Raw genomic sequence first — 25,621 nt, 5'->3', positions numbered from 1 at the left:
GCTGGTAAGAGCACTGGTTGCTCTTCCAGAGGTCCTGAATTCAATCCCCAGCATCCATAAAGTGGCTCATAGCTATAATGTGATCTGAAGCCCTCTTCTGGCACACAGATAAAGCACTCCTATACATAAAATATACAAAAAAATATTTGAAAAGACTTCAAAACCCTCACAAGAGAACAAATGACGTTGCCAACAACACAAAAGGCTAAACATTTATTTCATTTCTTTTAGTTCCTGTGGGTGTTTAGTCTGCATGTGTGGCTATGTGCCATGTGCATGCAGTTCCTCCAGATGCCAGCAGAGGTCATTGCGTCCCTTGGAACTGGAGTTATAGATGGTTGTGAGCCTTGCTGTAGGTTCTGGGATCTGAACCTGAGTCCCTGGGAGAGCAGTCAGTGCTCTGAGCCACCGAGCCATCTCTCCAGCCCCTAGGAGCACACACGTAAAGAAAACTACAGGTGTCCTCCTTAGCTATCCTTGGACACTTCATGTATTTAAAGGCGCAGCTGGAGTGCATGCTGCCTGGGCATGTTCAATTACCTCTGCTTAGAGATTCATGGGAAACCTGGGACACCTGACACATTTAGTGCTGGTGACATGCAAGGTATTTTAATGTGAATATTGCATCTCATATGCACAGTAGCACACTACTTGTTTTCTCAAGGAGAGCAGATAGAGAGAGGACCACCTGAATGGCAGGCTTTCTCTGTGAACTGCACTGATGAGGAGCAGCAGAAATGTCCAAAGACTTGACTTGCCATTTTATGTGCTGGGAGTCCAGGTATAATGCAGATTTATATATATTCATAAAGGTGCAGTCATTGGTTTCTCTCCGTGTATTAAGCTTACCCTATAAATTTGTGGAAAATATATAAAGTTCAGACACAGCCCCCACCCATTGCTAGTTACAGAGACAGAGGGAATTAAAGCTGTTGCTCATAAAGCGGTCATTTCAAACACCCTAATAATAGACACATACACAAACCTTCATAAGATCATTCCTAAATCGAGAAAGCCTGACATAACCAGTGAAAAACGTGAACAATTCATTGGTTTGACATTTTGTTTATTTTTTGTTTTAATTATGCTGGGTTTTTGTGTGTGTGTGTGAATTTCGCATCATGAGCCCCAATCCCACTCATCAACTCCCTTCCCTCGTGCCCACCCTCCACCTGTGCACCTGCATCTAACAGAGAAAATAAAACTCTCATGGTGGGTGTCACAGTGCGTCTGACATTATGCACTTCTGTCTACACTTCTTTGTTCGCAAATGTTCCTTGCAATGACTCACTGGTACCAGGCCTCTGGCTTCTGCTGCTCTGCTGATACCAGAACCTGACTGGGACTCCTCTCAGATAATCCTGTTGTTGCCCTGCGCCATGAGGATTCTGTAGTTTTAGTTTGTGGACTGGTCCGTTCATGCGCTCCATCATTTCAACAATGGGGCATATGTTGGGGTGGGCCAACTCAAAGTCCTGGGTCATGGTCTGCGAGGTATCTGAGCTGGTCCGCATGCCTGCTCTCCCTCACCCACACTGCCGGGGGCGGGGGTGGGGGGTGGGGGGGGTGGGGCAAGCTTTCCTGCTCTGCCCCAGCTGGCTCATCCAATGCTGCAGACAACTTGGGGCAGCCGCCATCACCAGGGTCCTCTCTGCTGTTCTTTCCAGACTGGGCCCCTTGCAGCTCCCTCAACCAGGGCCAGCTCTACTGTGCTTCCTGGGTGCTGTGCTGGCTGCTCTCTTGAGTACTGAGGCTGGCTATGGGCAGTGGCAGGTCTCCTTTTCTCATGCTCCCAGGGCCAGCTATCCCGTGATGCTCAGGTAAGGGGTGGGGCTAGTTCTGCACAGCCCTGGGTCATCCACATGTCCCTGGGTGGCAGCCCAGAGCAGGGACCTCAGCCTGGCCTTTGGTGCTAACAGACCTTGCTGCAGGGATAGAACCCAGATGATATCCCCGGCCGCTTATTTCAGGCTGTTACTCGTTTCAGCCCAAATTTGAAAAATTAAAAAAAAAAATGGTATAAACCCTTTGCAGTGGGCAACATTTGGAATTTCAGTGCCATTTAAGAATAATTTGAGCCTGGTTAGCCCAGTGCTCAGAGGGGCAGGTGGATCTCTGTGAGTTTGAGGCCAGCCTGGTCTACAAATTGAGTCGAGGACAGCCTCGAGGACAGAGAAACCCTGTCTCAAAAAACAAAAGACACACAAAAAATGTATTTTTCATTAGCAACTGGCTTAACAAAAAGTGTGCCCATCTCAACATCAGCAAACTACATGTCTTCATGTGGATTAAGGCCCAGAAATCATGGAAAAAATATCTCTATAAACTGGCAATTCTAAATTAATGGTTTAAATTTATATTTAAGTTTGAATGTCAAAAAAAGATTTGAAAATTTCATAGCAGCTAATAAAAGCATCTTTTAAGAATTTAATCACCATGTAAATTCAAGATATGAATCATCTCTCCATACTTCCCATAAGGAGACAACTTTCATAACCTCAGTTTCCAGAATTATCATTTGAAACAGGCAAACCCAAACCACTGCGGCAGGAAGGAGTCCTGAAATTCACATTTTAAGCAGCTAACATTTTAGTGAGGCTTGCCCAAGGAGAGTCTCCTATAAGCAGTTTTCCTTCCATGTTGAATTCTACAGAAATAACTTCTTACGTCTTCACTAGACACCTTCCACAGGAAAGGAGTACTCTGGACAAAAGTAACAGTTCTTACATATTAAATATGCAACCTGAAACCATTGCCACACACCCACATTCCTAAGGGGCGCACCCTTGAGTGAGGCAGAGGCAGGAGGGGCTCTGTGAGTTCAGGGCAGAAAAGCAGGGTGAGATGCTGTCTGAACCCCAAAACAAAACAGAAATATGCACATCCACACACACACTTCAGGTGAGGAAAGCGAACAACAGCAATCTCAGTGCACAGCGAATTCAGCAAAGACATGTGAGACTGAAGGGGCCAGAGGTTTGCTACTAAGAAGTTACAGGGCACCAGGGAAAGGTGAGTTTTGTTCCACGTTGCTTTACTAACATCAGACTAAGGAACTAGAATGTTCCTTAGAGGGCACCATGGTAGTACAGACAGTACTCAAGTTGTTAGAGAAATCTCAGTGCAGGTGCACCTAGCACCCTTGTTTCTGTACCGTGTGTGTGTGTGTGTGTGTGTGTGTGTGTGTGTGTGTGTTATCTGTGTGTGCTTCTATGTGTATGATTTAGTGTGTGTGTCTGTGATTGAGTATGTGTGCATGTATGAGAGTGTGTTATCTGTGTACGTATGACTCTACATGTGTCTGTGAGTGTTGTATGTGTCTGTAACTGTGTGTGTGTACGTGTGTGTGTCAGTGTGTCTGTGATTGAGTGTGTGAGTCTATGTGTATGTGTGAGAGGTGTGTGTGTGTGTCTGAGACAATATTTGTGTATGTGTACCTGTATGGGCCATGTATACATGAATGCAGGTGCCCAAGAAGGCCAGAGGTGTCAGATCCCCTACAGCTGGACTTATAGGCAGCTGTGAGCCTCCTGACATGGGTGCCGGGAAGCAAACTCAGACCCTATTCGAGACCAGTGCGCACCTTAATCGCTAAATTTAAAATAAAGACATAAACTTATTTAGGATAACATGCATAATTAGACAGTTCTGATCAATCTGTCATTAATCATGTCTTGGTTCTGGTCCTACAAGGTGGTTCCAGTTGCTTGAGGGGCGTAAGTTAAATTTAAGAGATGATCAGTCCTGCTCCTGGGCACAATTCTGCCTGTCAGATAATTGCCCTTCTCCGGGATGTTTATTCTAAGGACTAAAAAGATGGCTCACTTCTCCTTGTGTTTTTAGATTCTCTGTATTCTACCAAAATGGCCCAGAGCAACTTAGGGAGGAAAGGATTTATTTAGATTGTGTTTTCAGGTTATAACACAGCATTGAGGATGGTAAGGACTGACTAAGGCAGGAACTGAAACAGACTCTATGGGAAAAGGCTGTTTACTGGCTTGCTCCCAGGCTCAGGGTCTCTCTCTCTCTCTCTCTCTCTCTCTCTCTCTCTCTCTCTCTCTCTCTCTCTCTCTCTCTCTCTGTGTGTGTGTGTGTGTGTGTGTGTGTGTGTGTGTCTCTCTCTCTCTGTGTCTCTGTCTCTCTCTCACACACACACACATCTTTTACATGTCCAGCCTTAAAAAACAAGGAAGTTTGCCACCCCTCTTCTGTAGTTTGGAGAGGCGACCCTGAAGCCATGAGTGGAAGAGACAGCCTTGCCTTTCTCTGGCTGTAGCACATGGGAGGTCCCTGAGCCTAGCCTGGGCAACACAGTGGAGCTGGTGGGCCAGCCCTGAGGTTGTGAGATCAGGAGAGTTGGCCCAGCCCCTCTCTGGTTGCAGCACGTGAGAGAGTGGGCCATTGTATTGACTGGGCAGCACAGTGGAGGTGGCTCAGGGAGCATGGACACAGGTGAGCCAGCATGATGCATTAGAGCCAGAGAGCTGACCCTGACTCCTGCTGATGGTGGCCTAGCCACACCCGTGCTGGAAAGAGCACGTCCTGGTGGTGCAGATTAGGGGGAGCAAGCAAGCTGAACAGCTCAGCTACCACTCAAGCTTAGATCCAGGGCTCTGAGTTGTTCCACCCCAAAATTTAGCTCACCTGCAAACAGTCGGGAAACATGACAGGACCGGTCCTGCTGACGCAAAGCTGCAGGATCTCCATCACACAGGCCAACAACAGGATAATGGCAAAGAGTCCCAGTGATGGCCCAATATTGATGATGTCACAGAAGCCAGAGATCTTGAACCAGAACAGTGACTCATTGTTAATGAACATTTGCAGGTGAAGATGTGTGGACAGAGAGATACACTGTGGGACACACCATGGACACACAACAGCTTCTACAAAGAGATGTTTTCTATGCTTTGTTTTATTTATTTTTGTTTGTGTTTTTTATTTTGGGGGGTGCAGGGCTGGAGGGAAGATGAGTGTGACTGGGGTGCATGATGTGAAACTCACAAAGAATCAATAAAAAGGTTCTTAAAAGAAAGTTTTATTTTCTCTGTGTGTGGTGCTTGTCTCCATGTCTGAGTATTACATGCATGCAGTGACCTCAGAGGCCAGAAGAGGATGGTGACGCTCCTGTATCACAGTCACAGGTGGTTGTGAGCGACCTGTGTTGCTAGAACTGGACCCAGATAACTGGGAGAGCAGCCACTGCTCTTTACCGCTGAGCCCTCTCTCCAAACCTAGACTCTTCTGTTTTCTTTAACTTGCCTACCAGATGCTATTTCCCCCAATATATTTGAAAAATTCAAGGGGTTACCACAGGGAGTAAATAGAATTTAAGGGATTCGAGCACTCATGTTTGGCTCTTGAATGAAATCTCTTACACTCTTTGAGGAGACAGCTGTGATTTTCAGAAGTCTGGTAAGTCTGAGGGAGGATCATAGGACCTTATGTTTATGTATCCAGGGCCATCACCGGAGCAGCCAGATCTTGTGACCCTGTATCCCCCCCAAACCCTGTTATTTCCAGCCTTTGCAGGAAAGAAAGTAGGAAGGCTGTGCAGCATGCCTACCACAGGATGATCACTCCAGGGGACGCAGACAGAGAAGTGGTGGCTCCAATGGCTGTGATCCAGAACGACACTTGTTGGAGTGGGAATTACCACACGGGAGCAACTCCAGGCATCTAGGGCTAGAAGACACATCTGGGAGCTGACTAGCACTGGATATGGCCTGCAAGCTCCGTCAAAAGACTCCAAATGGTCACTCACTTTGAAGGTCAGACATCTCTGGGCGGAAGCTGGACCCATGCCTCTGCTGTGGCAGCACATTTTGGAGGTCCTGGGCAGCCCCCCAAACTGTGACAAATGTCTTGAGCTACCACCAGCATTCCTCTGCAGACTGAGTGGCAAGGACACAGGAGCAGCTGTCAGCAGAGGGCCCAGCTTTGAACCTCATTTCTGCCTCCGAGCAATAGCCTGGATCTGCATTCTCCCAGGAAAGACGGACTTTCCATTTCATGCAAACTCTGCTTCCAGTGAAAGCAAGGGGGGGGGGGGGAGACTCTGAGTCAGTCGCCTTGGGTGGCACCTAAATTCAGGGATTCTCCAATTGTTTACCTCACAGCCCAGCACCCACCTTGCAGAGCCCTTTGTGATGATGCAATGTTACAAAGAGGAATCTCATGCCTACTTCAGCTCAGTAGGGAATGCAGACAAATACTGAACCAGGAGAACTGCCGAGGAAATCAAAGGCATGATGGCCCTGTCTGTAAGGGCAGGTTACACTTGCTTTCCATTTACAAAGAGGTGGGGGAACCTATCTATCCTCTCAATCCATCATTTACCAAGGATCTGCTTGCTCTCCAGGAGCCTGGGCACAGTGCAGTGCTTTCGGGTGCATGCTGGGTTACGTCTAGGTGTGACCAGCACTAGGCTCTTCAAAGACCAGGCATCCCGGGTGAAAGACCGTCACAGTGCAGGCATGCAGGGCACACTCAGTGCTCAAAGCAGCCATCCAATGAGCCCACGTTAATTTCCTCGCTACCTCCCAAGCCTATGCTTGATTTCCACTGCCCCCTACATGAAATGCTACCCCCACCTTTTGTTTCATATACAGCCGAGTCCCAGGGGAGTTGAACACAATGTTGTGGTAAGTCAGCAGAGCCACGTGGGGTTACACGTGTAATTTTTATTTACATGTTACTTGTGATCTCTCTATAGTAAGATATACAAACAGATTAAAAATTGTTTGACAGTTTTGAATACCACTTTAGATTCAATTTACAACTGCACTGATAACACTGCAAGATAACAGACACTCTCCTTCATAAAAGAAAATGAAGAACGTCTTGCTACTCAGGCTGATACACTCCTTTCAGACTTCAATAGATCCAAATTTATCACATATTTCTTCTGAAAATATTACAAAGCTTTCACACCACTCATCGCCCTATGCTCATAAATGATTTTGATGTGTTAAAAACGTAATGCGATGAAAACATCCATCTTCCGACAGCATCTTACTAAGTAAAGTCTAAGTACTGAAGCTCATGGTTGTGAACTCATTTGCCTTCTGCAGCATAGTCTCAGGCATTTTCTATCCACCATCCATCCACCCATGCATCCATCCCTGCATCCATCCATGCACCCATCCATCCCTGCATCCATCTACCCATCCACCCATGCATCCATCCATCCATGCATCCATCCACCCATCCCTGCATCCATCCATCCATCCACCCACGCATCCATCTACCCATCCACCCATGCATCCATCCCTGCATCCATCCATCCATGCATCCATCCACCCATGCATCCATCCCTGCAACCATCCATCCATCCACCCATGCATCCATCCCTACATCCATCCATCCACCCATGCATCCATCCCTACATCCATCCATCCACCCATGTATCCATCCCTGCATCCATCCACCCATGCATCCATCCCTGCATCCACCCATGCATCCATCCCTACATCTATCCATCCACCCATGCATCTATCCCTGCATCCATCCACCCATGCATCCATCCCTGCATCCATCCATCCATCCACCCACGCATCCATCTACCCATCAACCCATGCATCCATCCCTGCATTCATCCATCCATCCATCCATCTAACCACTCATCCAACCACTCACCAATCCACCCACTGACCTATCCAACTGTTCACTCATCCACCCACCCACACTCTCCTATCCATCTACTCAGGTACCCATTCGTCTATCTACCAAACTACCTATCAACCATTCACTTGCCTACCCATCTATCACCCATCCATCCACCCATCTACTTATCCATCCATCCACCCATCTACTTATCCATCCATCCACCCATCTACTTATCCATCCATCCACCCATCTACTTATCCATCCATCCACCCATCTACTTATCCATCCATCCACCCATCTACTCACCCACCCACCCGGCCCTCCCCCTGTCCATCTGCCTGAGTGTATACCGTGGGGAAAAACATGTCAGATACTCAGCTAGAATACATACGGAACACTGAAACTGGGGACAATTTAAAACAACCTTAAAATCTGTAGCTGCAATTCTAAGCATGAAATTTACAGAAATCAAATATGCTACTCAACTCTGCTCTCCATTTGTTTTAATAAATACTTTGTAAAATGGAAACTTTTTTACTTTGTTCTCTCTTTGTTAAGTATTGAACAGACTTGGATTTAAATTTTAGACTAAACCAAACTTGCCAAAAAGAATGTCTAAAAATAACCTAAATTGGATTTTAGCCAATTTTTTCCTCCTTTTAAAAGTTACAGAATACAAAGGGCAAAAGCCTTCTCACCAGCTATGAAATCAAACTAAAACCTAACTTGGTGATGAAACTACAGGACAACCAGCATGACTATTTGTGAATAAAGTGCCACTAATTTCATTATGATATGACATCAGTAGAATAAATCCTGACAATGGCTCGTAGCTCTAGTGTACTCCCTCCCCCCTGAGAGCACAGGGACCCTACCAAACTAAGGAGAGCTGCCAACTGTGAGTAGCAGGGTTCCACAGGGCACATGGAAGACAGGAGGAACAACCGAAGCAAACTACTGTGAGGCTAACAAAAGACTCAAAGTGTGGAAGTTGGGAGGACTGGGGTGTTGAAAACCCAGAAACACAAAAGGAACATAAAAGCTTCTTAAAATGACTACTCACAGCAGGGGATGTGGGCAGCTGGCAACATCCATCCCCAGACTCAGGAGCAAACACCACCTGTTGTCACCCACCCCTGACACTCTCCATCAGCTGACACAATGCCATCCCAGGTCTAATGAGAGAGAGATACTAAGAGCTGCAGCCCGTTTGAAATGTCACCTAAGGAGCCCTCGAGGAATCAGAGGCCTAGAGCATCTGTGAGGCCCTATCTTTAACCCAAGCTGGGGGACGCCACAGCGACTAATTTAAATGAGCAGCTGTCCTTCCAGAACTGCAGAGCAGACACTGTCCTCCAGGACCCCAGGCCTCTGCCTAAGCCAGGGCTGAGGAATTGTCACGTGTTAGAAGGGACGGGGCCACAGAGAGGAAGTCAGCATTTTCTGCAATGGCAACTGGCTGAATCAAGTTTATCTTGTGAGGTACTTTTAAAAATTTTTTTAAATGTGCTGACAACATGAGGAAAGACAGCTGTGCTTCAGGAGGGGTGAAGGCCCTGTTTGAGAGACTTGAGTGCGAATCCAGCCACAGCACCGTGGGTCGTGAACAGCTGGCAGCGTCTCTCAGCTAAACCCAAGCTCCTAAGACATGAGCTAGGGGAGTAAGGTGCACAGTCATGTTCTCTCCGTGGTGAACAGAGGAGCAGGGATTCCCAAGAAATGAAATGTATAGGTCTCATCGCCACTGGGTAGGGTAGGAGGGGACCCAATGCAGCAGCTGTGCCGTGCAAGCTCTGCAGAGTCCGGGCAGCTTGCACGTGGCCTGTCTAACTGGTGCCCATGCTATCAGGGCTGGCTGCTAAGGGGAGCTCCGTCTGCAAAGGACACCAGTGGGCACTTTCCACGTGAGTACCCACAGGGATCCTGCGTGAAATAGGGGGCCCTCTGTTTTGAGTGCCATATAATGGAAACAACTGAGCACGCACATTCACTCAGAAGCCACAGGGCAAGAATGCAAACAGAGGAAAAAGCGCACTCTGGTTTGCTAAACCTTCTCCTCCACAACCAAGCTCCTGAAATCCGATTTGCAAAGGAAAGAAACAGTAAAGCATATCACCTACTGGTTGGAAGACGTCACTGCAATACACAGCCATTCACCTTGCAAAAACCTGACACAGGGCAACTGCACGGACACATGGCAAGTCCACCATAGCGGGATGGACAGGAGAAGATTCTCACGGCCGAGAGGGAAGCAAGAGGCTATTATTATTTCAGGGCGATGCACTAGTTACAGCCGTGGCTCCTGGTAGGCAGCACGCTGGGCTGTGTTTAGTGGCACTTTAGTATTACGCAGTAAATACTCAAGAAATCCAGAAAGGTGTGCAGAGGCAATGTCACACTGTTAGTACGAAAGGTCTCCTAAAGCTACAAGGTAACGCCACTAAGTGGGTGAAGAGGTCACATGAGCTCCTAACACACTTCCAGATGGTGCCCTGGCTGTCCACCTGACGCTTGGCCCCGCCCCTCCCCACCCTGTGACTCAGTCGGACCAATCGTTCTCGTCAAATTCAGAGTCGTCGTCTGAGTCGCTGTACTCCACGGCGATGCGCCGAGACAAGATGGTGGCCACGTCGTTCCCTACAGGCTCCCGCTTGGCTTCCTGCTCGCGTTGCTCCTGAACTTTTTTCAGTTGGATTCCTGGAAACATGATTCAGAGAAAAGAATCAGTCTGGTTGGCTAGCTCCCGGGGAAAGGACACCCAAAGGGCTTCCCTGTTTCCACTGGAGTCTCCAAATGCAAGACTGTGAGCATCTGAGGGAGGAAAGCATGTGTGTGCTCAGTCTACTGCTGAAATGGACACGAAATACAGCTGCCGGTGCAGCCACTTGGTAGCAAGTAGGTGGGGGATTTAACGCAGACCACTTTAAGCCTTTCCCTTGGACAGAATTGCAGATTTAGTGGGCAAGGTAACAAACCAGAAGAAGAAATTCACACACTAATTGCCCTGACAATGTTGGAACAAGCTTTCCCAATCTGCCACACATGCGCACTCGCACACTCTCCAAAAACCTGTGTCTGTTCTCTACAGGTTGTAAATGTAGAGATCCAAAAACTATCCAGATTAGGCTTCAATAGAAATGGGGACAAATGAGGCAGCGGGTGTTTGGATCCTGAGCTAGGAAAAAGGCACCACTAGACCAGCTTAGTGGTGGCATTTGAATATTTATAGGAAAATAGTGTTTACCTATGGTAACTTCTGGTCTTGATGTTTTCTTCAAGGAAAAAAAAAAACACACTATTTTAGTAGTGTAGGGCCATTATGAACCAGGTAACTCTTGAAGCACTCAGAGAAAAATGTGTGCGTGCATGAGTGTGTGTGTGTGTGTGTGTGTGTGTGTGTGTGTGTGTGTGCGCGCACAAGCTTTGTATACACAGGCCTGATTCAATGAGCTCATGCAGACGCAGCTGGACGGATGCTACCAGAGTGCACTCCTATGGTTGCGGACCAGCACCTTCCCTCAGTTACATCCACCAAACTGTGACCAGGAGTCTGTTATGTTCCCTAGGGCATGGGGAGCACTCGGAATAGTCCACAGCCTGTTACAGCTGCCCCAGTCACTCTGGGCTTTGAGTGGTTACAGGTGAATGGTACAACACACAGGTCTCCCTGGGAGGCTGCGGAGCAGGGAACAGGATCCAGGGGTCAGGCTCCCTGTGCTGAGTCTGAGAGATGCACACGTGATGCCTCTCCTGTGCTTGGGCTCGGGGGTGAGGGCAGGGCTTTTTCCTGGCACAGTCGGTAACTGCTAAAAGCCACTGGCTTTAGCAATTCAAGCTGAGTCTGTGACAGTCCAGTGTAGACTTAGATTTGGTTAAAACAGAATCGTGGCTGACAGGTCACTTTCTCTCCTATTTTTGGAGTAGAAAGCAGAGGAAGGTGCTGTTAATTAACCTATCGTCTGCTGTCTAGTTTCTGGCTTCTTGTCAAGTACAGCTTTCCTGAATTTTTAACTTGTTATTATAATGTCTTTCTATGCTACCCGTAAAAGAATTCCAACTTTTTAAGAAAGTAACAAATGATGAAATGCATAGCCATCTTTCGAAGGCAGGGTGGCTGGCTGAGCCACAAATCAGTCTCTCTTCGGAAAGGGCGACTGTGAACCCGGACTTTGCACTTACCCATCCGGATGGCAGCCAGCAAGTCACTTCTCGCGTCACTTATGGGTGGCTGTGCAGGCTCTGGGCGCTTTGCCTCAGCCACGGGGGGACCATGCAGTGGGGAGGATGAAAGAGAAGACGGGCCCGGGGGACCAGGCGGGGGAGGTGGCGGCCCTGGAGGTGGCGGGGCTGTGGCCAGGAGCCCAGTGGAGGGCTGGTGAGGAGGGGTGGGGTATGTGGAACTGGCAGAGGCTGGGAATTGGGGCTGTGCAGGAATCTGGAGAGGGCTGACGAAGGCAGTTTGTGCTGAAGGGATGATGGGCGGGGGAGGTGGCGGTGGCGGTCCTGAGGGGTTGTAGTATTCAATTATCTGTGCTGGAAGCATCCTGAGGAACAGATAAAAGACAGTCACCAAGTAACCAGGGAGGGTCACTTAGCTCGGAGTTCTAATAGGGCAGATAGAGAGGATCCTCTCAGACCCAGAGCATGCTGCCGCCAGCCAGACTGGAGTCACCGCAGGGTACAAGTGTCCACTCTGGGGGGTCATTTTCTCCCAGTTGTACGTTATACATCACAACAATGAAAAACCCACTGAAATGTGCCTTAAAAGGCCATTTGAAAAGCCTGGTGAATTTTGGGGACAGCTAGGGTCCATTGATAGCAGCAAAAGGTTAGTGCGTTTTTCCACTTGGGCATCTCAAAGCTGTGTAGCCCATGACCTTGTCTCAGGAGAGCTCTGCAGTCAAGGAGACAGAGGCTGGGGCGATGCTACCTTCCCTGGCCCTGTCCAAATAGGCCCTGCAAGGAGAAGGTGTCCAACGGTGTGTCAAACACCCCAAGGCACAAACCCTCTGTGTGCTGGATGAAGTGGCCTCAAAACACACTCTAGGAACCCCAGCTTAGCCGAGGCCAAAGGGCAGGGGACACTCACACACCAAGGTCTCCTCTTTCATGCTGTGGGCACAATTAGAAAGCAAGGGCAGCATTTGGGAGGGAAGCCACATTGCTCTACTCAACATTCCTGGGTGTCCCCTGGAATGGTGACACTAGAGAACATCTTTTTCTTTTTTTTTTCCAAGACAAGGTTTCTCTGTGTTAGCCTTAGCTGTCCTGGACTCATTTTGTAGACCAGGCTGGCCTCGAACTCACAACGATCCACCTGCCTCTGCCTCCCGAGTGCTGGGATTAAAGGCGTGCGCCACCACTGCCCGGCCTGAGAACATCTTAAAGACTAAGTCTAAACGAGCTAAAGACAACTTAGCAGAATAAAGAGACAAACATGGTCAGGAAGGATCTAGAGCCAGTGGCGGCATTTGACCCACAGGTCAGAGAACAAGACGGCACAGGGCAGAACGCTCTGGAACCCGGAGTCTGGACTACAGGGTAAGTGGCAAGGAGTGACATAACGTTTTCCTCATCTATGTCATCATCGCTCAGTGAGAAACTTGAGGGTGTGGTCAGGTTCATAAATAAGCATTTCACCCTTCATCGATGCCTTGTCTTAGAGTAAGTACGTGAGTAGGGGAACGGACACAAACACACTGTTTCCCTGAGATGTGGCCACAGAAGGAAATGGCTCTGACACTACGCCCAGTCACTCTCGACTTGTATGTGATAAAACTCTACCAAGACGCAAACTCAAGCACAGCACTGAACACGAGGAGAACAGGGGTTACCCATAGTCGGCCGAAGCCACTGACGTGGAGGCCTGGGGCCCCTCTGGGGCCTGGGGCGGAGGTGGAGGCGGTGGCTGCTGAGGTCTGTTGAGGGCCATGTGCCTCGCTGAGGCGGACGAGGGTCGGTACTCAGGCTCAGCGCCTTGGTTGGTGGTTCCGTGCGGCTGGGCATCACCCGCTGCGTAGGAAGGGGTCACCGGCTGTGCTTGCAAAGAATGGTTGGGCGTAGCAGGGTAGGAATAGTCGGTAGCATCGGACGCGTGCGACCTGATTTTAGAGGAAAGGGGGTGAGAGAAAACGAAGTTTTAAAACCGCCCTTGAGAGGCAGATGCATATCTACACAACAACAACAACACTGTCAGTCGGTGCACAGGGAGGAGACATTGATTTCTTTTATGATCAGCTAGGTCTAGGCCGGTGAGAGTTTCTAAGCAACAGCACAACTGGTTTTAAGCAGCAAGCCCCAGCGTTACATGGATTCAGGTTTGGATTAAGTGGGAACCAGCAGAGCCTCATTTTTCACAGCATTTCCTGCCCTCCTTTATGAAGACAATGCTGTCTGACAACTTCCACTGGTTCAGAAACAGTATCTCAGATCGACAAGGGACCTTCAGAGGCCATAAAACTCGACAGCCTATAATTAGACAATGAGAAACAGCGGGTGGATACAGGTTAGCGGCAAGAAGAGAAAGAGTGGTGTAAAATGCACAGTGAGCTACACTTTTCTTAAATGGCAGAAATGTATTGAACCCCAAGAAGGAAAAGCAACAGTGACAGGCTTCCTGGACTGTAAGCACAGCGCCGCCGCAGCCGAGCTGTAAAAGGAGTGGAAACCCTGTGTTAGTGATCAGTTTGGAGAGGGGGCTGATGATGGCAGCTTGCAGAGCTGGGAGGAAGGTAACAGCTGGCATCGCGCAGCAGCCACGTTAGTAAGAGGCTCGCATCCCAGCCTGGGTTAGGGGTTCCGGGACAGCCGGCAGGGGGCTGCGCATCCTCCGATGGTGATGCTGAAGCAAGCCTGACCTGGGACAGGGATCCAAGAAAACAAACCGGGTGGTGACGGACCCTCCGGGCCTCCCGTCTTCCTTCGCGCTCCCTGCCTGAGTCAGCCTCTGTGCGTCACTCATGAATTCAATGCCCATTTTCCTCCTCTCCCATTCTTCTCTTCTGGTTCTGACTTTTCTCACATACACTTGTTGGGTCCTGCTAGGGTTCAGCTTGAGTTTCTCTTTCTGAAGGGAAACAGGGAAACACACACTGCACCGGGGACGCGGAGGAGCAAGAGTGAAGATACAAATTCATGCCTGCCTCTGGGACTTCTGTGACTAGCTTCCCCCATGCAGACCAAGTCCTCAGACGCCTCCTCCCCCCCTCCCCCCTCCCCCCCAAACTACTGTACAGCAACAACCCCTGCCCCTTGTGAGCTGTGGCCTGTGAAGAGGTCTTGTTCACGCTCGCACTGCTAGCAGGTAGCTAAGTTACAATATTTTAGTGGTAGGAAATGCCTGACCTGTATTTTAGTTTCAGTGTATTTCAAAAACATAAACAGCTGTCCAACTACGGGGTCAGCGATGATACCCACCCTCTACCTAAGTAACCATGTCACTGATGTGTCACTCTCCAAAGGAAACAGACACCCAGCACAGCATGGAGCGCCTCCAGTGAGACACGGGGGGGGGGGGGGGGGGAGCCTACAGCCCATTCTGTGGTACAAATGACAAAGCCATCCTTGGAAACCAGTTTTGCAAAACGGCAGGAGGAGTCGAGGCAAAGTGGGTGACCAGACAGAGTTAGGCACACCAGCGATGGGGACAGGAAGGTGTAACATTTCCACAGGACAGGGCTCTGATGAAGGGTGACACCGGGAGCAGCAAAGCGGACTGATCAGGTGCAGAGGGAAGGGTAGCAGGGGGTTGCCAGCAGGCAGCTGGGGTGAGGGCTCAGAGGAGGCTGACTGAGTGGGCAGGCAGAAGCTGCCGATCAGTGGGGTGATACAGGGGCCCTGTGATGGTCGGTCTCCAACTGTCACAGCAGACAGAACCGGTGTGTTAAGGTACCGGAAGCAGGAAAGGCTGCTCCGTTAGTGGAAGAATCCCATCAATCCCCAGGGGTTTCAGAGAGGCTGGTGGGCGGAGGCACTGCACTAAAGCGTGGCCCGGAACTGGACAGGAGAAAACAAGGCGGGCTAGGTGTGGAGAACAGGGAGAACACTCCATCAACTGCTCATCCGAAACTCACAGCGGCAAACGAGCCACGCCTAGCAACCTGTAAGGGGAGTTTTGCTTACCCGGGCTGAGCTACAACCCTGCCTACAGGCCCACCTCATACACAGGCTGTGGGACTTGAGGCAGAGCTTTCCTTAATATCCTTAATGCACACATGTGAGAAGGACAATATACCTCTAAAAAATCAAGTTTTTACCAAGCAACCTTTAAATATAAAATATTCTTAAGATGTCAAAGAGCTAGGTAGGTATGGGTGGTGAATGCCTTTAATGCTGAGGCGGGCGGATCTCTGTGTGTTTGAGGTCTACATAGGGAGTTCCAGGCCACTCAGGGCTACATAGTGAGACCCTGTGTCATAAAAGCCAAACACAACAACAATACAAAGAAGTCAAAAGAAAATGTTCTGCACGATTCCAATTGTGTAAACGTATAAAAAAAAAATATTCCACACAGGCGCAGAAAAAGACTAAAGACAGAAAACATAAAATGCCAACTGGCTCCTATGATAGATATTTCGTTTTAATTTTTTCCTGTAATATCCAGCTAGAAGTATGCTTGATTTCATAATAAGAAAAAGTTAAGGCTAGAGAGGTGGCTCAGCAGGTAAGCACACTTGCTGCTCTTGTAGAGGATGCAGGTTTGATTCCGCGCCCCACCACCACCACACACAGAGGTTAAAAGCCATACGTAATTCCAATTCCAGGGGAACTGACTCCCTGTCCTGGCCTCTGCTGACTCCGTACTCTCTCTCTCTCTCTCTCTCACACACACACACACACACACACACACACACACACACACACACCACGTCACATACATATACATACAAATAACTAAAAAGAAAATAAACATTGTCTTAAAAAAAAGAAAGAAAGAAAGAAAGAAAGAAAGAAAAGGTTGCAGTTTTAATAAAATAAGGCAAACTTGGCAAATCACTTGAAGGAGTTCTTTCTCAGCCCAGTGACGAGCTGTGATGTTTGCTCCTAAGTTAGGTAAGCAATAGCGAGTGGGTTGTGGGAAAGAGAACGAGACGTAAGCAATCTTGACACAATGAACGACCCCGTTCTGCTGCTGCAGGCTGAGAGAGAGGACACTGTCTAGATCCCATGCTACACAAGCACAGCATCAAGCTCCTCCAGTGGCCGTCAGCACCGTGTCTGTCACGGGACAATCTCGGGTGGCAGAATGAGACGCATTCAACAGAAGGGTTAACACACACACACACACACACACACACACACACACACACACACACACCAGTTTCCCATCTACACATGTTTAAATCAGAGCACATGTAGAGCGAAAATGCAGGGTGTGCCTTGCGTGACAAAACTAAAGTCCCAACTAAGTTATCTGTCAGAACGGCAAATGACTCCCGTGAGGACTCTCGGGGTCTCGGGACCTCACCTTGGGGGCAGGACCGAAACACCAATCAACTGATCATTAGTCATGAGGCTGGAACTCACAGCTCAGAGATGGCTGAACTCTCAAAAGTAACGGGCGTATGGAGAGGTGGCCTTTTCGGAGCTCATAGGCCTGGGCAGGGGTGACGTCAAAGTCCTGTGACCCCTGACCCTCACTCCTCGCAAGCACCCACCCGTTCCCTTGGGTAGGGAGAGACCGCTCCAAACTCCAAGGTCATAAACGTGAGGAGAAGAAAGAATGAAAGGGGAAGAAATCAGGATGAGGCGCATACTGATTTCTTGTTATTTCTGACATTTTCCTGGACGAATCCTTGGTGGTTTTCGTTAGTCTGTACATTGTTATGGTTGTTACTTTTAAGATGGAGTCTCATGTACCCAAGGCTGGCTTCAGGTATGTGGCCCAGAATGGCCCTGAATTTCTAGTCACCCTGCCGCCCCCAACGCTGGGTGCTAGGGCTAGAGGCATGTGCCACTGCGCCTGGTTTATGAAGCTCCGGGGCTCCCCCCCGCCCCTCCCCCCGCCAGGCTTCGCACATGCCAGGCAACCACTCTTCCAACTGAGCCGCAGGGCTGGCTGGAACTCTAACTTGTAAATGCTGAAGACTGCAAGGCAACACAAATGGAACACGGCAAAACCAGAAGCAAGAAATCAAACCGGAGGTTAGAGCAGGCTAGCCAGGCATCCACTGAGGCTCTTTGTGAGACAGCTATGACCTCTTGACTGCACTGTCTGCACCTGCAAGAAACATTTTTGCTCAACTGCTACCAACTTTTGAAAGGAGACTCAGCCGGAAGTCGTCCTGAGGTGAGAGCCGGTAAGGAGTTATCTGGAATGAGATATCAAGCCCTGTTTTGTCAGTGCCTTCTTCCAACGGAGGCCCTCCTGGGTCGCTGCTCTCACCCCAGGACCGTAGTTAGATGACAAAGAACAAAGGAAAGTCAACATTCAATATAACCCAGTAAGTGATAACTCAGCAATATTTGTGACAATCACCCAAGTCCAGAATCCACATTAAAACTCCATTTTCCAGATTAACCCAGGAGAAAACTTAAGGCAGTTTAAAAGGCATGCAAAGTAACCCAAATTCAAATAGCAGTGCGTTATTTTAAAAGAAAAATATACACGTCAGCTTTAAGGACATAATAGGGCACACAGAAACCCAAAAATACAGGGGTTCGAACACGGGGAGAGGGGGCTGTGACACGCACACACCTAGTGTCTGGGGACAGAGATCCCTCGGAGGATGCTCCGTGGCGCGCACTCTGGGACAACCTGTTGTCGGGCCTAAGCTCTCTGTCGTACGCCATCATGTCCCACTCCTGGCGCCTGTTCCTGGCTTTTCTAACCTTTTTCACCTCACGGGTGGTGCCATCTACACGCTTTTGCTCCTGACGTCCAAGAAAAGAAAGCAAGCATGCCAAGACAGAAGGGAAAGGAAAACAGCAGGTTAGATGCAGGTACAATGAACAGCAAACAAACTTGATGCACACTAGGAGGCGCTCACACCCTGCTCACACCCACAACCGTGAGGAGAGTCTCAGACAGCGCGTGCCTAGGGTTCCCCAGGTCCATCAGAAGTACGGTGGGTCCCTGAGGAAACCTGACTCCACCATGGCTCTTACCTTCTTCGCCTTTGGACAGGATTACTGGTGGCTAGGGCGACAGCCTGTTTAACACGCCCACACATAGGTCTTCACTGCATGTGTGAAGTATCTGGTAAGATCGTGCATAAAAATAATTTCCCTCACTGACACACTTTGAATCCGCTACATGTGTTTTGCTCATGCACATGCGTGCGTGCTTATGTTTGAGGCATGGTGTGTGGCATACACACACACACACACACACACACACACACACACACACACGAGATAAAACTTACCTGCTCATACACAGAGCCATTCTCACACCAGTCCTGTTTGTCAGCCAAGGCACATTCAATGCTCACTGTGGTCCCACTCAAGCCCCTCTTCCACGCATTTGCACATTTGTGCATTCTCTTGCACAAGCATTCATGATCTTTCATGACAAATGTTATGTGCCTTTTCTTCCCACTCTGCTTTATGGGCCTTACCATACTGTCTTACCTTTATGTGAGGTGTACACTCAGTAAATGCTGGCTGAATGACCAAAGCCACACACCATGCCTCAAGCAGAAGCATGTCCCAGGGACCATGGCCAGCCCTCGGACACACCAATGGCCAATGGCCACTCACATATATACCACACCCACCTACACACCACACCCACACACCACACACATACACACATCACACACACACCACACACACACATCACATACACACCACACACACTCACCACACACACACACACACTACACACCACACACACACACACACCACACACACACCACACACACACACCACACACACACACTACACAACAGACACACACACACACCACACACACACTACACACTACACACCACACACACACACACACACACACACACACACACACAATTTCTATCCTCAAAGAGCTTGTACCCTGGAAGGGGAAGTCTGTAAGCCAGAACAAACAAGTGTCTCTATAGAATGTGATAAAATATAAATGCATCTATATTTTAAAATGTGATACATCTTATACAAAACTTTATATTAGACATGTATATTATACACTCATATGTTACATATATTTAAATATGTACATGTGTACATATGTATAACAAATGTCACCTCGCCTGCAATTTAAGGCAACGAGAAGATGATAAATAGATTGGATCATTCTCAGAGATATTTAGATGCTTTGAAGTAGAGAGCAAGATGCACACAGGATGCATGAATGGCTGGTGAGGACGTGGATGACGTGATGCACACGTGATGTATCAGTGGCTGGTGAGGACGTGGATGACGTGATGCACACGTGATGTATCAGTGGCTGGTGAGGACGTGGATGACGTGATGCACACGTGATGTATCAGTGGCTGGTGAGGACGTGGATGACGTGATGCACACGTGATGTATCAGTGCTGGTGAGGACGTGGATGACGTGATGCACACGTGATGTATCAGTGGCTGGTGAGGACGTGGATGATGTGATGCAGATGGGATGGGGCGCTGAGCAAACTGACAGTGTTGGAGGCTGGCTAAGGCCCACTAGCAGTACAAACTGAGTCTTCAGCCTTTCCAGGGCCAGGGGTGGTATGAAGGGACCATCCAAATCTTATCTTGCTTTCTCCTCATTAACAGCAATTCACCTTCTAGAAACTTACCTAAAGAACTATGCCTACCATTGTCGGAATCCAAATACAGTACTTTAAGAGTGCAATTTACGGGATGGAGTGATGGCTTAATGGTTAAGAGCACTGGCTGCCCTTCTAGAGGACCCAGATTCAATTCCCAGCACCCACATGGCAGCTCACAACTATCTGTAACTTAAGTTTCAGTGGATCTGGCTCCCTCACACAGATATTCATGTACACCAAACACCAAAGGTACATAAAAAATAAATAAATAAAAATTATTTAAAAAAAAAAAGAGTGCAATCTACAATCAACATTTGTTTATCAACACAGTAAAGGGCAGGTACTGTATGGAGCATTTCTATTTTAGAATACCATATGCTATTAAGAAAAAAATGAATCTTTAATAATTTCTGTATATCCAAATCATATCTGGTATGATTTAACATGGATGAAATGCTTCCCCACATGTGTATACACCTTAGCATATGGCGTAAGGTCTGAAAAAGTGTCCACAAGACTGCCAAGCAATGCCAGGTGGCCACAGAGAGAGCATGCCTTTGTCATATTCAAAGCCACTTGGTTGTGTTACAGCCAGAGCATAGTGTGTGTGTTCTTTCACAATCCAAAAGAAAAAAGGGGAGAGGGGCTTCCATGGGAAGCCAATTTGCGTCCATAGTCAGAGCCATGGCGTTAAAGGCACTACCACTTATCCTACTCATGAGGTGCATACTGACATGCCCGGGGGTCAGGGTGTTATTTCCCCACAATGGTTCAGCCTCCAGCTCTATGCAGAAACATGTAAATAAAACAGAGAGACACGCAAGGCCATCATCTTGAAATACGGAAGGTACCAATCCTCTCTTGCCTGCTCTGGACTGAATTAGCATCCCCAAACTCTGCAACACAGCTTCCTACCCTAGGGTGCTCCTCCAGATATCTTCCACAAAACCCCAGGACGTCCGTCCATCACGCCTGCCGCCGGTCTGTGTTGGCCCCCACCTCATGCATGCCCTTATTTTGCTACCCAGATTACTATACCCAGCAAAACTAGAAACGACCCCATGAAGAAGAATGCAAACTAAAGGAGTCCATGATGTAATGAAAGCAGCCCTACATCTATCTGTAAGTGCCCACATCTTTAAAACAAGAGATTTCAGCCAGGCACAGTGACACACGCCTGTAAACCCAGCACTCAGAGAGGCAGATCGCTGTGAGTTCAAGGCCAGCCTGGTCCACAGAGCGAGTCCAGGACAGCCATGGCTACATAGAGAAATTCTGTCTCAGAAAAGGAGAGAGAGAGAGAGAGAGAGAGAGAGAGAGAGACAGACAGACAGACAGACAGACAGACAGACAGACAGAGTGTGTTTTAAAATAAAACCTTAACTATGTACCTTAGAACCTTGGGGAATAATAATAATAATAACAACAACAACAACAACAACAACACAAATCAGAAAGCGAACAAAAATAAACAAGACTGACAGTAGGTCCAACCAACCTAAAGCATCCAAAAGACTCAAATTAAGAAATTTAGAGATGAAACAGGAAAATTGGCAACAGTCAACATGTTCAAAAGCTCACTGGGACATAACATAAGAAGAGCTTTTTATAAATTAGTAACATGAAAGAAATGGATGCATTTCTGGGTACCTATAACCTACCAAAAGTAAGCAATGAAGACACAAACTACTTAAACCTCTATAAAAAGCAAAATTGAAGCAGTAATTTAAAAATTATAAAAATAAAAAGCAAAAATCTCTCCCAAACTCCAGGTGCCTGTTGGAGTCACCGCTGACGTCTACCAGACAGTTACAGATTTTTTTTTTCACTATTCCATAGACTAGAACGGGAGAAATGCCACCAAACATTCTGAACACAGCCATACAAAAACAGGATAAAGATAGAACAGCAACCAAAAGGAAAATCATAAGCCACCTCCCTTATCAGAGCCACAACATCCTCGGCAAAATGCTATCGAATGGGACTCAAGAACACAGCAGAAAGCGCCCTCACCAAGACCAAGTTCCTCTCATTCTGGAAGTGTGGCGATGGTTCAGCACATGCGCCCCAGGAAGTAAGACACTACACAACACAAGAAAAAAAAAATGCTCCACCTCAGTAGCCCTCAAGGGTACAGGCACGCAAACTCAGACCACAGGAAGCGACCCTGCTAGTACCTTCTGAGGACACACAGATGACAGCTACACCCAGAGTCCACCTCAACTCAGTCAGAACAGCTCTCGCATAGAAAACCACTGCCAACGAGGACAGAGAGGAAAGGGACCAGAAACACTGCTAAGCACAAGCGTAAAGCAATCCTGCATGTAAGGAAGCAACATAGGGGTCCACTAAGACCAAAACCAGACCGTCCCGCTATCCCACTGCTGGGATTTGCCCAGAGGACGCGAAGTCAACTTATCACAGACAGCTCCCTGCCATGCTTTACTACAGTTTTCCTCACAACAGCTAACTGGTGACTGTCAACACAGCCGAACCAAATTCAGCGGCAAAGAATGTGGGAAAACGGATCAACTGGAAATTCTGATATTAAGTGAATTAAGTTTGACTCCAAAAGACAAGTATCACATGTATTCCCTCATTTATAGATCCTAGATTTTATTTATTTTTCCCCTTTCTTGAACATAGAATCTTCTAGAAACACACACACACACACACACACACACACACACACACACACACACACACACAAATGGAAGGACAGGAAGTGGCCATGGAAGGCCCTTCTAAAAGTCCTGGGTTTGCCCTTTACAATGAGAAGCATAATGCTTCAGACAAAAATGCCTTCAACACACGTTTTTCTTCCATGACTTCTTTGCCTGAGTCCTTTGTTAAAACTCAGCAGCTCTCCCCAGACTCCCCAGTGAAATCTTTCCACGCTGTGAGCAGAAGCAGAGAGCGTGGTCTGGCACACACGTCTCAAAGACCCTTTCCCAGGAGCTGGGCGCCCCACCCCCACTCCCTCTCGCCCTCCTCGGCTCTTCTTTTGTCAGTGCTGAAAACTGAAGCCAAGTCCTGCGCATGCCATCAGGTGTTCTGATGCTAAACTACACCTGGCCCATTATTTTTTTGGTTTGGTTTGGTTTGGTTTTCGGTTTTTTGAGACAGGGTTTCCCTGTGTAGCCTTGGCTGTCCTGGACTCACTCTGTAGACCAGGCTGGCCACGAACTCAGGGAGATCTGCCTGCTTCTGCCTCCCGAGTGCTGGGATTAAAGGCGTGCGCCACCACGCCCAGCTCTGGCACATTCTTAAATCCTATTTCCAAACCTCAAGTTCTCTTTCACGTCCAACTCTCACCCTAACTAGATGAACACATTCAAAGGCTGCAAGCCTCACGACTGTCTATCCCAGAGTGCCAAGAATTTCTTCCAACGTAACCTCGGATTTGTCAATGGAGCTGGGTGGCTGTTTTGTTAGTATTATGCTATTGTCATTTGGTTTTGTTCCTCTGGTTTGTGTTGGGTGCTTGTCCTTTTGAGACAGGGTCTCACTATGCAGCCAGGGTTGGCCCAGAATCTGTTACACAGGCCAGGCTGGTCATGAATTCACAGAGATCTGCCTGCTTCTGCCGCCCCATGTTGGGATGAAAACCGTGGCCTAGGTGGTTGATTTTTAACAGGGTGTATAATTAAAAAGATCAGAAAACACTCCCTTTGGAGAATTACACCTCTCAGTGGGGTATGTCTAAATTCTCAGCCCTAAAGAGACATTTTTTTTCCAAGACAGGGTTTCTCTGTGTAGCCTTGACTGTTCTGGACTCACTTTGGAGACCAGGCTGGCCTTGAACTCGCAGAGATCCTCCTGCCTCTGCCTCCTGAGTGCTGGGATTAAAGGCGTGCACCACCACCGCCCAGCCATTAAAGAGACAATTTTTAAAGTGGAAGTCCCTTGACCTGAGGGAGTCTATCCTCCCGAGATGGTGAATAGGGTAGCCATTTCTATATGTCCTGGCTTGCATTCCTCTTGCTTGCCTCTGCCTCCACCCTCCTTGAAGGGAGGCTCATTTCTAGCAAATATCTCAGAAATGCAGCTCACATGCTTCCCAATCTCTCACAAACACCTCACCCAAATTCTCAGTCACAGCGAAGTGGCGCCCAACAGCATGGGCAAACAAGACCAAGCTCGCTGCTGTCTGACTGCAGCGCTGCCTGTCAGGAGCTCTGAGAGAGGAAAGGGACAGGACTTATGTAACACGGGCAGAACCATCCTGAAAAAAGAGTTCACCACTTCTGTTAAAGGCACACAAGTGTTGGAGAACAATTCTGGTCTAACTTACGTAAAAACAGCATTGCTGTGTTAGATTAGTGTCAAGATTGTCGTGTGAAAAGAGGACACCCTGAGAAAACCTAAGTACTAGATGCAATACTTCAAACTGCCCAAGCAAAGGCCCTGTGTGCACACTGATGAGTGCATCCCGCTGAAGTGTGCATCCCGCTGAAGTGTGCATCCCGCTGACATGTGCATCCAACTGACGTGTGCATCCCGCTGAAATGTGCATCCTGCTGACATGTGCATCCCACTGATGTGTGCATCCCACTGATGTGTGCATCCCGCTGACGAGTGCATCCCACTGAAGTGTGCATCCCACTGAAGTGTGCATCCCGCTGAAGTGTGCATCCCGCTGAAGTGTGCATCCCGCTAAAGTGTGCATCCCGCTGACGTGTGCATCCCGCTGAAGTGTGCATCCCACTGAAGTGTGCATCCCGCTGACATGTGCATCCCGCTGATGCCCTCACGCACCTTCTGCCGCCGTTTCTCCTTCCTCTTGTCCTCTGTGTCCTGCAGCATCTTCTCTTTCCAGAGGTCAAAGAAATAAGAGGGATCCGTGTAGAACTTCAGCCCGTCCTTCTTATCATCCCTGTGGACCAATGCATTCAAAGTCAGGGGAGGAAGATCGTCAGCGGCCTCCACCGGGAGGTCAGCGGCCTCCACCGGGTAGTCAGCGGCCTCCACTGGGTGGTCAGCGGCCTCCACCGGGAGGTCAGCGGCCTCCACCGGGTGGTCAGTGGCCTGCACCGGGTGGTCAGCGGCCTGCACCGGGAGGTTAGTGGCCCTCACTGGGAGGTTAGCATTAACTTTAACTCTCTGGATCCTGACACCTGCACAAGGCATGATAACCGCCTTACATGTTGTACTCTGAACTTTCCTTAATTTTAAAAACATGGAAACGTGCACAAAAGCAAATGACACTACAGTCTTGAAAACTGAGAATGAACTAGGTACAAATCCTCTGTGAAAATTCCCCCAACTCACAAATATCCAGTTTCAACAGCTCGTGTATTTAAGGAACTAGTCTGTTTCTTCCA

At 48.4% G+C, this 25,621-nt stretch overlaps 1 protein-coding gene across 7 annotated transcripts in view; it reads right to left on the bottom strand.

The window, feature by feature from the left end:
- Positions 1-7,893: 7,893 nt before the first annotated feature.
- Positions 7,894-25,621, bottom strand: part of WASF3 (WASP family member 3) — a 100,874-nt gene continuing 83,146 nt past the window's right edge. For 4 of the 7 annotated variants that reach the window (XM_084761779.1, XM_084761781.1, XM_084761780.1 and 1 more), the window contains 5 exons: positions 25,056-25,173; positions 14,466-14,674; positions 13,443-13,709; positions 11,788-12,152; positions 7,894-10,305 (listed from right to left, as the gene is read on the bottom strand). In XM_084761779.1, coding sequence (XP_084617905.1) covers positions 10,148-10,305; positions 11,788-12,152; positions 13,443-13,709; positions 14,466-14,674; positions 25,056-25,173 — 1,117 coding nt within the window. In that variant the 3' untranslated portion in view covers positions 7,894-10,147. Of the gene's footprint in view, positions 10,306-11,787; positions 12,153-13,442; positions 13,710-14,465; positions 14,675-18,304; positions 18,481-25,055; positions 25,174-25,621 lie in introns of all 7 variants that reach the window. The other 3 variants (XM_084761783.1, XM_084761784.1, XM_084761785.1) reach the window with 3 other exon arrangements.

The sequence above is a fragment of the Acomys minous genome (genome assembly GCF_964271855.1).
Source record: "Acomys minous genome assembly, chromosome: 16".
Classification (NCBI taxonomy): Eukaryota; Metazoa; Chordata; class Mammalia; order Rodentia; family Muridae; genus Acomys; species Acomys minous.
The sequence above is the reverse complement of the archived record's forward strand: the minus strand, read 5'-3'. Positions and strand labels throughout refer to the sequence as shown.